The 16,749-nt window shown below is 46.2% G+C and overlaps 1 protein-coding gene across 2 annotated transcripts in view; it reads right to left on the bottom strand.

Moving 5' to 3' along the window:
• AP5M1 (adaptor related protein complex 5 subunit mu 1) overlaps positions 1-16,749 on the bottom strand; it is a 62,882-nt gene that overhangs the window by 40,166 nt on the left and 5,967 nt on the right. For both annotated transcript variants that reach the window (XM_077464438.1, XM_077464437.1), the window contains exons 2-3: positions 10,931-11,045; positions 2,411-3,056 (exon numbers count right to left, since the gene is read on the bottom strand). In XM_077464438.1, coding sequence (XP_077320564.1) covers positions 2,411-3,056; positions 10,931-10,998 — 714 coding nt within the window. In that variant the 5' untranslated portion in view covers positions 10,999-11,045. The remainder of the gene's footprint in view (positions 1-2,410; positions 3,057-10,930; positions 11,046-16,749) is intronic.

The following is a 16,749-nucleotide window of genomic DNA, read 5'->3' as shown; positions in this document are numbered from 1 at the left end:
TAACACTCAAGCTGTCTTGCATACACGCGGTCACACCAAATTCCGACCGCCAAGAACACGGTGACGTACAACACGTACGACGGGACTAGAAAAAGGAAGTTCAATACCTAGTAGCCAATAGCTTCCATCTCGTAGTTGAATTTGAGCATGTGTGAGTATTTGCGCTTCGGAATTGCAGACACACAATCGGAATTTCAGACAGAAAGTTTTTTCGTCTGAAAAATTGAGAACATACTATCAAATTTTAAGAATTTTATTTTTTTTCTAAATTCTGATGGAGCATTCACAGGGTTGCGTTTTCCGACGAAAAGCTCTCATTGGTCTTTTGCTGGCCAAAATTCCGATCGTGTGTACGCGGCATTAGGCCTGGTTCACACCTCTGCAGTTTGTTTTTGATCCATTTCTGCAGTGCTTTTTGCTGTGAGTTTTGCATTCTTGCACACACTTGCATTTTTAATGATTTTTTTTGGCCAATTTGTTGTCAGGCAGAATAAAAAACGCAAATCACGGCAAAAATGCACTACATTCTTTTCTGCAGCTTCTCCATTGAAGTCTATTGAACCAAACAAAATCACTGCTTTGTGTTTAAAAAAGTCCCAGACGCTTTCCAAAAATGCAGCAGCTAAAAAAAGCATAGATGTGAACGTATCCCATAAGAAACCATGTTAAATGAACTGCAGCGCAGTTCTACAAAAAGCATTAAAAAAATGCATACAGTAGGTGTGAACCAGGCCTCTGGGCCAATTCACAGTGACTTGCGCTAAAATGTATGGAGAATACATGTACATTTGCATCCATTTTAGTTGCGCTTTAACCCGCACTGACAACCGATGACATACATTTTGATGTCTGTTGACATGCATGTGCCGCATTATGGTGGGAATCGGACACACTGGAAATGATTGTTTTTCAGATGTTCTTCTTTTGAGCTGCGTTTTACAGTGGAGCTAAAATGCAGATCAACGCACTGATGTGAATTGGTGTGATGGATCAAAGTCAGTATCCTTCCCTGGAGACCAGATAGTTTTCCCTGCTCTACATCTTATGGGGTACAGGTCCCCTCACCACCCTCATAGGCTCTCGTTCCTCTGGAGCCCATGGGAGAAGACTGGAAGTGTTGCCTCCACCAATAGGACACTGAGGCTGTGTTCACACTATTGTGAATTGGATGCGGGTTACACTGCACCCAAACCACAGAACATTTGAAAACATGTTGTTTTCAGTGGGTATTGTTCATATATGTGCATTGCATCCGCACTTCACATTGCACAAAGTTTGTGAGCATTTTCTAGTCAGTGCAGTGTGAATTGCAGGCACATCATCTTCAGCTGGAACACATCTAATTCGCAGATGTGTTCTGTTCTGAACAGGAATTATCTTCCCCTTCTTCTATAGCCCCCCCCATTAGCTGATCTGCAGCTGCAATAGACAGGAACAGACAGTGTTAATAGACAGTGTTAATTGGCCCTGTCCTGATCACATGCACCCTCCCAAGAAAAAAAAAAAAAAACATTTTTTGGAAAACACACAAAACGGAGCATGTGCAGCCTGTCCCCTGGCTCTGTATTATAAGGAAATATATTGGGGACAGTGGAAGAATGAGAGGATCAGAGGAGACAGGATCAAACAGCCATTTTAAACAATGCTGAGGATTAACCCCTTAGGTTCTACAGGGAGTATAACGAGCATGCTTTACTGCATATACAAACTGATTTTACTGTTGTGGGTTTAGTAACACTTTAATTAGATGGGGTGACAGGGGGGGTGAGGAGGGGGTTGCTAATATCTTGGAGTTGGGCTTTAAAGGGCTATTCATTTTTATCTATTTTGGCTTGGTGTTCCTCTTGCAGTGATCTTCCACATAGTATCAACCAACAAACATAAATTCTTATACGGAATTATTTGGACCACATTAGTGACATAGCTAGTGGTCTGCTAAGGTCCTGCAATGTGATCATTTTTGTCACAGATGACAAGATTTTTAAAGTGGCTGTATATCCTCACATATAGCAAATGAAGTGACTGGCCTCAGGTGATACACAGAAATGAAACAAATCCTCCTACATGTGTTGTACCTGTTTATCCGCAGTCTTCTCTACAGCCATTCAAAGTGCAGAATTTATAAATCTTGTCTGAGATGTCGGAAATAAGGGGTTAGAGCTGAAGTTACACTCTGCAGAGCTCGGTAAAGAGAGTTCCGAGTGCTGATTGGAAGGAAGTGACACCCCCACCTCCGGAAAGGCACACAGGAACAGAGCTGAGGCTGTCAATCAGCTGGAGGTCCCTCCCCTGTCACAATTTTTCTCTTGGTGTCAGGAAAACTTATCAGCAGTGATTAATGCTGATAGTGGAGGAACAATTCTTCGGCAGCTAAAGCTGTTTGTAGGCATATTGTATAAAAGACACTCACCTTGCAAGAGACTGTCCCATACACCTGCCATGTGTCACTGTCATCACCTTTATCATACTGAGTGGACTTTACTTTCTCTGTGATGGAGACTTCGATCTGAGCTTTCCCCTTTTGTTTGCTGGTCTTCCATGCTGGGGCTTTATAAGATTGGTTTGTAGAGATACTGCTTAGACTATCCGGTAGGGCAGAAAGGTTCGTGTCCAAGGGAGAACCCAACGGACAGGCCCGTGTGACTAGATGTGGCAGTTGGGCCATCTTTGATGATATGTCTGCCTCTGTGCTGTGTTTTGCGTTGATGAAATGCATGATACCGTACAGAAGAGCAAATGCTTCGGAGATGCTGTTAATATTTATAAGTGGTGGGGTGGGTATCAGTAACTGTTCCACCAAAGGTAGGCACACATGGATCAAGTCACCATCTGGAATGGCAAGGATGGGCCAAAGCTTCCCATCAGGAACCGTCAGCGAGTGCACATTGGTTTTAGTGATTCTGGAACAGTTATCCCTGTATTCCACAAAGTTCTCATTATCGCCTGTTAAACCGAGTTCATATAGCAATGCTTTCAAAAGGTCTTCATCCTCTGGAATGGATGCATAGCTTGATTTATTAAAACCTTTGGCTCTTTTCTCTACAGTAGGGTAACGTCTGCAAGATACCAAGAGAGAATTACATTTACACAGCAATTCCAGCAAAATAACATCAACTGAACTGCTAATCCTTCCCAAGAAACACGGAAACTGTGTCTATTCAGTTTTACTTTGCTAACTGTAATTATATATATATATATATATATATATATATATATATATATCTCACAAAAGTGAGTACACCCCTCACATTTTTGTAAATATTTTATTATATCTTTGTGACAACACTGAAGAAATGACACTTTGCTACAATGTAAAATAGTGAGTGTACAGCTTGTATAACAGTGTAAATTTTCTGTCCCCTCAAAATAACTCACACACAGCCATTAATGTCTAAACTGCTGGCAACAAAAGTGAGTACACCCCTAAATGAAAATGTCCAAATTGGGCCCAAAGTGTCAATATTTTGTGTGGCCACCATTATTTTCCAGCACTGCCTTAACCCTCTTGGACATGGAGTTCACCAGAGCTTCACAGGTTGTCACTGTAGTCCTCTTCCACTCCTCCATGACGACATCACAGAGCTGGTGGATGTTAGAGACATTGCGCTTCTCCACCTTTCCGTTTGAGGATGCCCCACAGATTCTCAATAGCGTTTAGGTCTGGAGACATGCTTGGCCAGACCATCACCTTTATCCTCCGCTTCTTTAGTAAGGCAGTGGTCATCTTGGAGGTTTGTTTGGGGTCATTATCATGTTGGAATACTGCCCTGTGGCCCAGTCTCTGAAGAGAGGGGGTCATGCTCTGCTTCAGTATATCACAGTACATGTTGGCATTCATGGTTCCCTCCCCAGTTCCGGCAGCACTCATGCAGCTCCAGACCATGACACTCCCACCACCATGCTTGACTGTAGGCAAGACACATTTGTATTTGAACTCCTCACCTGGTTGCCATCACACACGCTTGACACCATCTGAATCAAATAAGTTTATCTTGGTCTCATCAGACGACAGGACATGGTTCCAGTAATCCATGTCCTTAGTCTGCTTGTCTTCAGCAAACTGTTTGCAGGCTTTCTTGTACATCATCTTTAGAAGAGGCTTCCTTCTGGGAGGACGGCCATGCAGACCAATTTGATGCAGTGTGCGGCGTATGGTCTGAGTACTGACAGGCTGACCCCCCACTCCTTCAACCTCTGCAGCAATGCTGGCAGCACTCATACAGCTATTTCTCAAAGATAACCTCTGTATATGACGCTGAGCACGTGCACTCAACTTCTTTGGTCGACCATGGCGAGGCCTGTTCTGAGTGGAACGTGTCCTGTTAAACTGCTGTATGGTCTTGGCCACCGTGCTGCAGCTCAGTTTAAGGGTCTTGGCAATCTTCTTATAGCCTAGGCCATCTTTAGAGCAACAATTTTTTTTTTCAGATCCTCAGAGTTCTTTGCTATGAGGTGCCATGTTGAACTTCCAGTGACCAGTATGAGGGAGTGAGAGCAATAACACCAAATTAAACACACCTGCTCCCCATTCACACCTGAGACATTGGGCCCAAATTGGGCCCAATTTGGACATTTTCACTTAGGGGTGTACTCCATTTTGTTGCCAGTGGTTTAGACATTAATGGCTGTGTGTTGAGTTATTTTGAGGGGACAGCAAATTTACACTGCTATACAAGCTGTACACTCACTACTTTACATTCAAGAAAAAAGTACATTCGATCATGTGCGCTCGATCAGCTGTATAAAGAGAGAGTGAGTAATAAGAACTCTCTTTCACATCGAGTTCATGTGGAGAGGTACATTTATGGCACAAGGACAGTTGAAGTGTTCTTAGATAAACTGACTGTGGACGGCTGTCAGCACGTGACAGGCTATAAGTAATGTAGAAATTACACTACAATGTAAAGTGGTGACAAAGACAGAAGGAGAGCAGCGCCATCTAAGTGCAGCATTATTAAGACATTTTATTCCATGAAAGACAATTGGTAACTCACAAGATGTATGAGATGTCAGCGCCTGTGGGATTAATAATGTGGTTCATTCGCTCGTGGGCAAGACGATCTTCTCACTAGTGAAGAGGCATCTGATTCAGGGGGTCCAGTGATGCAGGTGGTTCCCAGCACTTCCAGGCACACAGGATGGCTAACAGACAGCGGTGTATGTCACTTCCACCTCTGTCTGTGAGCTGTCCTGTGTGTCTGGAAGCGCTGGGAACCACCGGCGTCCCTGGACCCATCAGCTGCCTCTTCACCAGTAAGAAGAACCACATTATTAATCCCACATGCACTGACATCTCATACATCTTGTGAGTTACCAATTGTCTTTTATGGAATAAAATGTCTTAATAATGCTGCACTTAGATGGTGCTGCTCTCCTTCTGTCTTTGTCACTACTTTACATTGTAGTGTCATTTCTTCAGTGTTGTCACATGAAAAGATGTAATAAAATATTTACAAAAAATGTGAGAGGTGTACTCACATTTGTGAGAAACTGTACAGTATATAGTAAATCTGACCAACTGCATTATGCCGTTACTTTAACCACTTGCCTACTGGGCACTTTTACCCCCATCCTACTTTCAGCTCTGTTGCACTTTAAATGACAATTGCGTGATCATGCCACACTGTACCCTAATGAATTTTTATCATTTGTAATATTTAACCCCTTCCCGACCAGCCGCCGCAGTTGCATTGTGGCAGGTTGGCTCCCTTGGGTGAACCGACTGTACATCGGTTCACCTTTTGACCACTAGGGGTGCGGCGCGATGCCGGAGCTGATGCGCGTGCCCGGCAGTCGCGATGACCGCCAGGCAACAGCTATCGCTCCACACAGAGACAGAGCGGATATCTGCCAACAGACAGATCCCCATGCTGTCAGGGGTGAGGAGAGTGATCTGTTGTTCATACTAAGTATGAACAACAATCACTCTCCTCACCCAGACAGTCCCCTCCCCCCACAGTTAGAATCACTCCCTAGGGAACACAGTTAACCCTTGATCGCCCCCTAGTGTTAACCCCTTCCCTGCCAGTGACATTTACATAGTAATCAGTGCATTTTTATAGCACTGATAGCTGTATAAATGCCAATGGTCCCAAAAATGTGTCAAAAGTGTCCGATCTGTCTGCCATAATGTCGCAGTCCCAATAAAAATCACAGATCACCGTCATTACTAGTAAAACAATAAAACTAAAATAAAAATGGCATAAATCTTTTCCCTATTTTGTAGATGCTATAACTTTTGCGCAAAACCAATCGGTATAGGCTTATTGTGATTTTTATTACCAAAAATATGTAGAAGAATACATCAATTCATAAAATGAGGAAAAAACATGCTTTTGTTTTTAAACAAAAAAAGGGGATATTTATTATAACAAAAAGTACAGAACATTGTGTTTTTTTCAAAATTGTCGCTATTTTTTTGTTTGTAACGCAAAAAATAAAAACCGCAGAGACGATCAAACACCACCAAAAGAAAGCTCTATTTGCGGAAAAAAAGGACGTCAATTTTGTTTGGGTACAACGTTGCACGACCGCGCAATTGTCAGTTAACCACTTGCCGACCGCCGCACGACGATATACGTCGGCAGAATGGCACGGGCAGGCATATGGGCGTATATATAAGTCCCTGCCTGCCCGCGGGTGGGGGGCCCGATCGGGCCCCCCCCGGTGCCTGCGGCGGTCGGCATTCCTTCGAGAGCGATCCGGGATGAGGGGGCGGCCATTCATTCATGGCCACCCCCTCGCGATCGCTCTCGACGAATGGAAATCCTTCGTGACATCACTTCCTCTCCTGTAATGTAAACACAGGAGAGGAAGTGATGTATTCTCTCCTCCGTGTCGGTATTTTTCGTTCCGGCACCGAGGAGAGAGGTTCGGTGAGTTGCACCAACACACCACACATACAGTAGAACATGCCAGGCACACTCACACCCCCCCTTTACCCCCCGATCACCCCCCCAATTACCCCTGCCCCCCCCAGTCACAGTGACACCAATTGCTTTTTTTTTTTTTTTTTTTTGCATTGGTGTCATTTGTGACTGTAATAACTGTTAGGGCAGTTAGGGTTAGCCCCCTTTAGTTCTAAGGTACCCCCCTAACCCCCCCAATAAAGGTTTAACCCCGTGATCACCCCCCGTCGCCAGTGTCACTAAGGCTGGGTTCACATTGCAGCGGTTTGAGAACGGATGTGATTCGCACCGCACTGCAGTGCAAATCACATCCGATCTCTGTGCGATTCGAGTTCAGCCATACAGATAGTATGGCTGAATTCGTGTCGCACCCGCCGCACCTGCCGCAAACTCGCACGGGACCCTTTTTTTGGTCCGCAGCAGAATCGGATCGCATGGGTGTTCACACCATGCGATCCGAGTTTGCAGATCGCACTGCGATATGCGAACTGATCTGGGGGTGTCATTAACATTTCACTGACACTCCCAGCAGTTCGCATAGGGCAGTGTGAACTGCCGCCGGGAGGCATGCGATGCGGGAACCCGCCGCGGATTCGTGGCGTTCCCGCATCGCTCCAGTGTGAACCCAGCCTAATAAGCGATCATTTTTCTGATCGCTGTATTAGTGTCACAGGTGACGCTAGTTAGGCAGGTAGGTATTTAGGTTCGCCGCAACTTTTTATAGCGCCAGGGACCCCCATATACTACTGCATAAAGCCCCCTGATTGCCCCCTAGTTAACCCTTTCACCAGTGATCACCATATAACTGTTACAGGTGACGCTGGTTGGTTAGTTATTTTTTTATAGTTTCAGGGCACCCGCCATTTATTACCTAGTCTCACTAGTGTACCCCTAAATTTAGGGGTGTCTACTTTCCAAAATGGGGTCATTTGGGGGGGGGTTTGTGCCATCTTGGCATTTTATGGCCTTCAAAACTGTAACGCCCTTAGAAAGCCTGAAGGCGGTGCTTGGTTTTCGGGGCCCCGTACGCGGCTAGGCTCCCAAAAAGTCCCACATATGTGGTATCCCCGTACTCAGGAGAAGCAGCAGAATTTATTTTGGGGTGTCATTTCACATATGCCCATGGCATGCGTGAGCAATATATCATTTAGTGACAACTTTGTGAAAAAAATAAATTAAAAAAAAAGTTTGTAATTTTCCCGCAACTTGGGGCAAAATATAAAATATTCCATGGACTCAACATGCCTCTCAGCAAATAGCTTGGGGTGTCTACTTTCTAAAATGGGGTCATTTGTGGGGGTTTTGTGCCATCTTGGCATTTTATGGCCTTCAAAACTGTAATAGGTAGTGAGGAGTGAAGTCAAATATTTACGCCCTTAGAAAACCTGAAGGCGGTTCTTGGCTTTCGGGGCCCCGTACGCGGCTAGGCTCCCAAAAAATCCCACACGTGTGGTATCCCCGTACTCAGGAGAAGCAGCAGAATTTATTTTGGGGTGTCATTTCACATATGCCCATAGCATGTGTGAGCAATATATCATTTAGTGACAACTTTGTGTAAAAAAAAAAAAAAATTATTTTTTTGTCATTATTCAATCGCTTGAGGCAAAAAAATAAAATATTCGATGGGCTCAACATGACACTTATCAATTTCCTTAGGGGGTCTACTTTCCAAAATGGGGTCATTTGGGGGGGTTTTGTACTGCCCTGCCATTTTAGCACCTCAAGAACTGAGATAGGCAGTCGTAAACTAAAAGCTGCGTAAATTCCAGAAAACGTACCTTAGTTTGTAGATGTGACAACTTTTGCGCAAACCAATAAATATACAATTATTGACTTTTTTTTTACCAAAGACATGTGGCTGAATACATTTTGGCCTAAATGTATGACTAAAATTGAATTTATTGGATTTTTCTAATAACAAAAAGTAGAAAATATCATTTTTTTTCAAAATTTGCGGTCTTTTTCCATTTATATCGCAAAAAATAAAAATCGCAGAGGCAATCAAATACCATCAAAAGAAAGCTCTATTTGTGGGAAGAAAAGGACGCAAATTTTGTTTGGGTACAACATTGCATGACCGCGCAATTACCAGTTAAAGCAGCGCAGTGCCAAATTGTAAAAAGACCTCTGGTCATTTACCAGCAAAATGGTCCGGTCTGAAAGTGGTTAAAGTGACGCAGTGCCATAACGCAAAAAATGGCCTGGTTATTGAGCAGCCAAATTTTTTGGGCTGAAGTGTTTAATCAGGTTTTTTTTTTCTAAATTAATTAAAAAAGACCGAATATTTTGAAAAAAAAAGTTTTCATGGTTTGCTATAAAATTTAGCAAAAATATTTTTTCTCCTTCACTAATGTATGAGGCTGCACTGCGAGGCACGGATGACGTGGCACTGATAGACTGCATTGATGAGGCGGCACTGACGAGGCAGCGTTGATAGGTGGCACTGATGCTCTCACTGGTAGGTGGCTCTGACAGATGACACCGATGAGGAGGCACTGATTGGCAGTATTGATGGGTGCTGAATGACAGCACTGGCGGGAACTGATGGGACTGCACTGATAATCAGGACACTGATAATCAATGCCCTGATTATCAGTGTACATTGCCCCTTTTATACAAGCTGTTTATCGGTTCTCCTCATGCTGTCAGCATAAAGAAAAGAGTGTCGAAAACCAGCTGATTGGCTCTTTACCTCAATCCGTGATCAGCCGTCTCTGGAGGACACAGCAACCACAAAGCATGCCGCCCATGCACTGCCGAAGGCATGATTATGGGAGGATGTCATATGATGGCCTCCCAGAGCTGGACAACCGTGCTGTAGCCGTCATTCGACTATAGCGCCGTTGGCAAGTAGTTAAAGTTGTTGTAAACCACAAACATGAAATAGGAACAAAGAATATCCCTCTATGGTGTGTACTTACCTCTATTCAGAGCACTAAGTGTAATTTGTATTTTCTGCTTCATTCCTCTGCTATCAGCATGAATCACTTCTGACAAGTTTCCAATCCACTCTCATAGCTTGCCTCACTGTGCTATGCAGCTCAGACATGCTTTATAAATTCTGCACTTTGAATGGATATAGAGAAGTGAGGAAGTGAGTACTGTAGATAAACAGGTACAGCTTACGTAGGAGGATTTGTTTCATCTCTGTGTATCACTTGAGGACAGTCACTTCACTGTAATGATTTACAACCACTTTAAACTAATCTCCTAGTTCCTTAGGATTGTATTAATGGCTACTGAAATGTTCACTAACTATTCCTGATTCAACGGCTGTTGTTGCCACTGAAACCAAGACAAGAAATGAATAAGCCCTCTGATTTTATTCTCTCTCACAATCTGAAATGAAATGTAGTGCTGTCAGTAGTAAAGTTTGGTTTTTCAGCCATTACACATGTTACAAATTGTAGATTACATTTTACAAACAGAATTTTAGCAGCGTATTTAACAACACACCAATGTACAGCTGCACTATTTATTGTTAAAGAATCGAGATTGCAATTCTACCCCCCCTGCAATCTTAACACAGCATTTTCCCAATTCAGCCCAGAGAGATCTCTGCTCACAGCTGATAGCTGTCAAAAAAAAAAGGCAGCCTGCCAAGTTTATCACAGCATTGCTTGGGCATAAAGAGAAACATTGTATCTTCTGTTCTTTTAGATTAAAGGAATGAACTTCTGTCCGTAGATGACAGCAGTTTACCACTTAAAGACTGAACCTTTTTCTGACACTTTTGCGTACACGCTAAAATCAGTATTTTTCTAGAAATGTACTTTGAACCCCCAAACATATATATATATATATATATATATATATATATATATATTTTTTTTTTTTTTATCAGAGACCCTAGAGAATAATATGGTGCAATATTTTATGTCACACTGTATTGCGCAGTGGTCTTTCAAACGCAATTATTTTGGAAAAAATACACTTCAGTTAATTAATAAAAAACTAAACAGTAAAGGCCAGAATTGTGCAGCAACATCTACACCAATGTATACAATATTAAATAACATTACCTAGAGAATTTCACTAATCCACATTCCCCTGATTGGTAGCTTAAGATCCACAATCCACGAAGAGGCATTATTGTGTAAGGAATATCCACAAATCATGTATGCTGTACTTGTAACTCTGTAAAAAATAAATTAAAGAAAGTAGTTTGCATCTTGAAACAATGTTTTTTTTATTTAAAGTGGAACTTTGCAGAAGAGACATACTGGGGGTTATTTACTAAAACTGAAGCATGCAAAATGTGGTGCAGATCTGCATAACATCAGCTTCCAGATTTTATTGTCAAAGCTTAATTGAACAAGCTTAAAGGGGTTGTAAACCGTCATGTTTTTTCACCTTAATACATCTTGTTAAAAAACTTCTGACAGTCACCAGCCCCCCCCCCCCCCGCTTTACATACCTGAGCCCCATAATTCCCTTGCCGGAGAAGTGCTGTCCCTCTCTGCACAGGGTAGGATACATTGATAGCAGCGCAGCCATTGGCTCCCGCTGCTGTCAATCAAATCCAATGACAGGGGACAGGGGCGGGCTGGACCGGGGGGCAGGGTGGAAATTTCCCCCCAGGCCGCCTACCTTTGCATTAAAACGGCCGTGGCGGTGCTCTGTCATAAATTCCAACTTATCAAATTCTGAACCTTATGACAGAACAGCGGCCGCCGATTGGCTGTATGGCATCTTTTGCACTGCACTCTGGGAGTTGTAGTCCGGCCGCGCTCGAGTTCCTGGTGGTGGGAGGAACTCGGCAATGCAGCAAACTACAACTCCCACCTCCCAGGAGTCTCAGAGGCAGTCGTCAGGGCATATGACATGCCAGGGGAGACGGTGCGTCACGTCACACGTGACCTGATCGGTTGTGGACTGGAGCCGAGCTCTGGATTGAGGAATGGCAGAGAAGAGGTGACAGATTCTTCACCCCACCTCGAAGAGACTGTGCAAGGCAAGGACCTGGCTGTGAGATAGACACAGACACACCCCCAGCTGACCCCCTCCCCCTCACATTCCATGGGCACTGATGATGGGCACTGCACTGGTGAGGCTGAATTGATGGGCACTTATCAGACTGCACTGTTGATGGGCATTTAAACTGCACTGATGATGGGCACTTATCAAACTGCACTGATGATGGGCATTTAAATTGCACTGATGATGGGCACTTATCAAACTGCACTGATGATGGGCATTTAAACTGCACTGATGATGGGCACTGCACTGGTGATCCTGCTTTGATGGGCACTGATTCTGCCGCACTGATGCCTGGGCGCTGTCTGCACTGGTGAGGCTGCATTGATCAAGCTGCACTGATGATGGGCACTTCACTGGTGAGGCTGCATTGATCGGCACTGATTAGGCTGCACTGGTGCCTGGGCACTGTCTGCACTGATGTGGCGGCAATGATCAGGCTGCACTAATATGTACAGTCTGCACCGGTGAGGCTGCACTGATCAGGATGCACTGATGCCTGGTCACTGTCTGTACTGACGGGCACTGTCTGCACTGGTGAGGCTGCATTGATGGGCACTGATCAGGTTGCACTGATGCCTGGGCACTGTAAGCACTGATCAGGCTGTACTGACAGGCACAGTCCAGGCTGCACTGATGGGTACTAATCAAGCTGCACTGATGATGGGCACTGCACTGGTTAGGCTGCATTGATGGGCACTGATCAAGCTGCACTAATGCCTGGGCACTGTCTGCACTGGTGAGTTAGCACTGATCAGGCTGCACTGATGCCTGGTCACTGTCTGCACTGGTGAGGTAGCACTGATGGGCACTGATTAGGCTGCACTGATGGGCACTGTCTTCACTGGTGAGGCTGCATTGATTGGCACTGATCAGGCTGCACTGATGCCTGGGCACTGTCTGCACTGGTGAGACGGCACTGATCAGGCTTCACTGATGGACACTGATCAGGCTTCACTGATGGGCACTGTCTGCACTGGTGAGATAGCACTGATCAGGCTGCACTGATGCCTGGTCACTGTCTGCACTGGTGAGGTAGCACTGATGGGCACTGATCAGGCTGCACTGATGGGCACTGTCTTCACTGGGGAGGCTGCATTGATTGGCACTGATCAGGCTGCACTGATGCCTGGGCACTGTCTGCACTGGTGAGATGGCACTGATCAGGCTTCACTGATGGGCACTGATCAGGCTTCACTGATGGACACTGTCTGCACTGGTGAGATAGCACTGATCAGGCTGCACTGGTGAGACTGAGTTGATGGGCACTGGTGATGGTGAGCTGATTCTGTGGTTTAACCACTTCAGCCCCTGAAGGATTTAGTAACTTCCCGACCAGGCCATTTTTTGCAATACAGCACTGCATCGCTTTAACTGACAATTGTGCGGTGGTGTGGCACTGTACCCAAATAAAATGTATGCCTTTTCCCCCCACAAATAGAGCTTTCTTTTGTTGGTATTTGATCACCTCTGCGGTCTTTATTTTTTGTGCTATAAAAAAAAAAAAGTGCAACAATTTTGAAAAATAAATGTTTTTTTTTTTTACTTTTTGCTATAATAAATATCCCCAAAAAATAAATTTCTTCATCAGTTTTCTACTCACACTGACCGCCGTCCGCCTCCCCCCTAACCCTGAAGGACAGTAAACTGGCCCTTTGTGTGAAAAGTTTGGAGACTCCTGTTTAGGCCAATATGTATTCTACATGTTTTTGGTAAAAAAATTAATTGCAATAAGCATATATTGATTTATTTTCGAAAAAACTTATAGCATCTACAAAATAGGGGATATATTTATGGCATTTTTTTTTTTCTAGTAATGGCTGTGATCAGCGGTATTTAGTAGTGATGCACCAAAATTTCGGCCGCCGAAACATATCGGCCGAAAATGCCCTTTTCGGCAATTTGCCGAAAGAGAAAAACGGCCGATAATGGAGCCGAAAATGGGGCGTGGCCCCGCCCTCCGCCCCTGGTGACGCCCATCATGGGGGTGTATAGCGCAGGAGAGCCGCCTCCGCCGCCTGTTTGTTAACAGCGCCGGGAACATCACAGCTTTCATTTCAATTGATGTGTGTTCCCAGCCGTGCGCCGTCACACACAGCCCCTCCCCCTTGTCCGGGCACTTGGATAGACAGAACATCCGCAGGATTGGATGGATGATCTGTATATCAAAGTGCCCGGACAAGGGGGAGGGGCTGCGTGTGACGGCGCACGGCCGGGAACACACAGCAATTGAAATGAAAGCTGTGATGTTCCCGGCGCTGTGATCAAACAGGCGGCGGAAGCGGCTCTCTTCCCTGCACACAGTGCACATGCTGGCTGCAAAATGGCACACAGGCTGCAATGGGGCACACTGGCTGCAATGGGGCACACTGGCTGCAATTGGCTGCAATGGGGCACACTGGCTGCAATGGGGCACACTAGCTGCAATTGGCTGCAATAGGGCACACTAGCTGCAATGGGGCACACTGGCTGCAATTGGCTGCAATGGGGCACACTAGCTGCAATTGGCTGCAATGGGGCACACTAGCTGCAATTGGCTGCAATGGGGCACACTGGCTGCAATTGGCTGCAATGGGGCACACTGGCTGCAATGGGGCACACTGGCTGCAATGGGGGATGCCTCCTGTACCACGTCCTCTGTCTCTGACCATCTCCTGTACCATGTCCCCAGTCCCTGACCATCTCCTGTACCATGTCCTCTGTCTCTGACCATCTCCTGTACCGTGTCCCCAGTCTGACCATCTCCTGTACCGTGTCCCCTGTCTCTGACCATCTCCTGTACCGTGTCCCCTGTCTCTGACCATCTCCTGTACCGTGTCCCCTGTCTCTGACCATCTCCTGTACCATGTCCCCAGTCTCTGACCATCTCCTGTACCGTGTCCCCAGTCTGACCATCTCCTGTACCGTGTCCCCTGTCTCTGACCATCTCCTGTACCGTGTCCCCTGTCTCTGACCATCTCCTGTACCGTGTCCCCAGTCTCTGACCATCTCCTGTACCATGTCCCCAGTCTCTGACCATCTCCTGTACCGTGTCCCCAGTCTCTGACCACCTCCTGTACCATGCATGCAGTCTCTGACCACCTCCTGTACCATGTCCCCAGTCTCTGACCACCTCCTGTACCATGTCCCCAGTCTCTGACCACCTCCTGTACCATGTCCCCAGTCTCTGACCACCTCCTGTACCATGTCCCCAGTCTCTGACCACCTCCTGTACCATGTCCCCAGTCTCTGACCACCTCCTGTATCATGTCCCCAGTCTCTGACCACCTCCTGTACCATGTCCCCAGTCTCTGACCATCTCCTGTACCATGTCCCCAGTCTCTGACCATCTCCTGTACCATGTCCCCAGTCTCTGACCATCTCCTGTACCATGTCCCCAGTCTCTGACCATCTCCTGTACCATGTCCCCAGTCTCTGACCATCTCCTGTACCATGTCCCCAGTCTCTGACCATCTCCTGTACCATGTCCCCAGTCTCTGACCATCTCCTGTACCATGTCCCCAGTCTCTGACCACCTCCTGTACCATGTCCCCAGTCTCTGACCACCTCCTGTACCATGTCCCCAGTCTCTGACCACCTCCTGTACCATGTCCCCAGTCTCTGACCATCTCCTGTACCATGTCCCCAGTCTCTGACCACCTCCTGTACCATGTCCCCAGTCTCTGACCACCTCCTGTACCATGTCCCCAGTCTCTGACCATCTCCTGTACCATGTCCCCAGTCTCTGACCATCTCCTGTACCATGTCCCCAGTCTCTGACCATCTCCTGTACCATGTGCCCAGTCTCTGACCACCTCCTGTACCATGTCCCCAGTCTCTGACCACCTCCTGTACCATGTCCCCAGTCTCTGACCACCTCCTGTACCATGTCCCCAGTCTCTGACCACCTCCTGTACCATGTCCCCAGTCTCTGACCACCTCCTGTACCATGTCCCCAGTCTCTGACCACCTCCTGTACCATGTCCCCAGTCTCTGACCACCTCCTGTACCATGTCCCCAGTCTCTGACCACCTCCTGTATAAAAATATTTTTTAAAAACAGTCATTTTCGGTATCGGTGCTGTTTCGGTATCGGTTTCGGTTTTCGGCCTAGTGTATTTTTCATTTTCGGTATCGGTTTCGGCACCAAAAAACCCATTCGGTGCATCCCTAGTATTTAGTGGGCAGATCGGACACTTTTTTTGGGACCATTGACATTTATACAGTGATCAGTGCTAAAAATAGCCACTGACTACTGTATAAATATAACTAGATGGGAAAGGGTTAACACTAGGGGGCGATCAAGGGGTCAATTTTGTTCCCTGGGAGGTGTTTCTAACTGTGGGGGGTGTACTGATTGGGAGTAGAGAGAGATCGCTGTTCCTGATCACTAGGAACAGCAGATCTCTCTCTAACTCCCCTGTCAGAACGGGGATCTGTCTGTTTACATTGACTGGCTCTCTCAGGAGCAATCATGAGTTGCCGGCGGATATCGCAGCCACATGCATCTGCTCCGGCATCGCCACGTAGCAGGGGAGCCAATCTGCCGCCGTATAACGACAGCAGCTGGTTGGGAAGGTGTCAATGGGCCACTTGACTGGACTTGCCCCCCAAGCCTAAGGCTGCCAGCCCTCCCCTGACAGGGGAGCTGGGGAGCGGGGCTGAGTCCGCCATTTGTGTCTATGGATGCAAATGCTGGACTCGGGAGCGCGCCCCGAAAGGTGATCGTGTGTATGCTAGTCCGACGGACAAAAACTGACACGAGGGCAGCTATTGGCTACTGGCTATGAACTTCCTTATTCTAGTCCAGTCGTACGTCATCACGTTCGAATCCGTCGGACTTTGGTGTGATTGTGTGTGGCCAAGTCCGTTCATTCGGAAAGTCC

This window comes from Lithobates pipiens, unplaced genomic scaffold (genome assembly GCF_037356315.1).
Source record: "Lithobates pipiens isolate NorthernLeopardFrog02 unplaced genomic scaffold, aLitPip1_a1.2 Scaffold_30, whole genome shotgun sequence".
Taxonomy (NCBI): Eukaryota; Metazoa; Chordata; class Amphibia; order Anura; family Ranidae; genus Lithobates; species Lithobates pipiens.
Note: the sequence above shows the minus strand (reverse complement) of the source record. Positions and strands in the feature narration are given on the sequence as shown.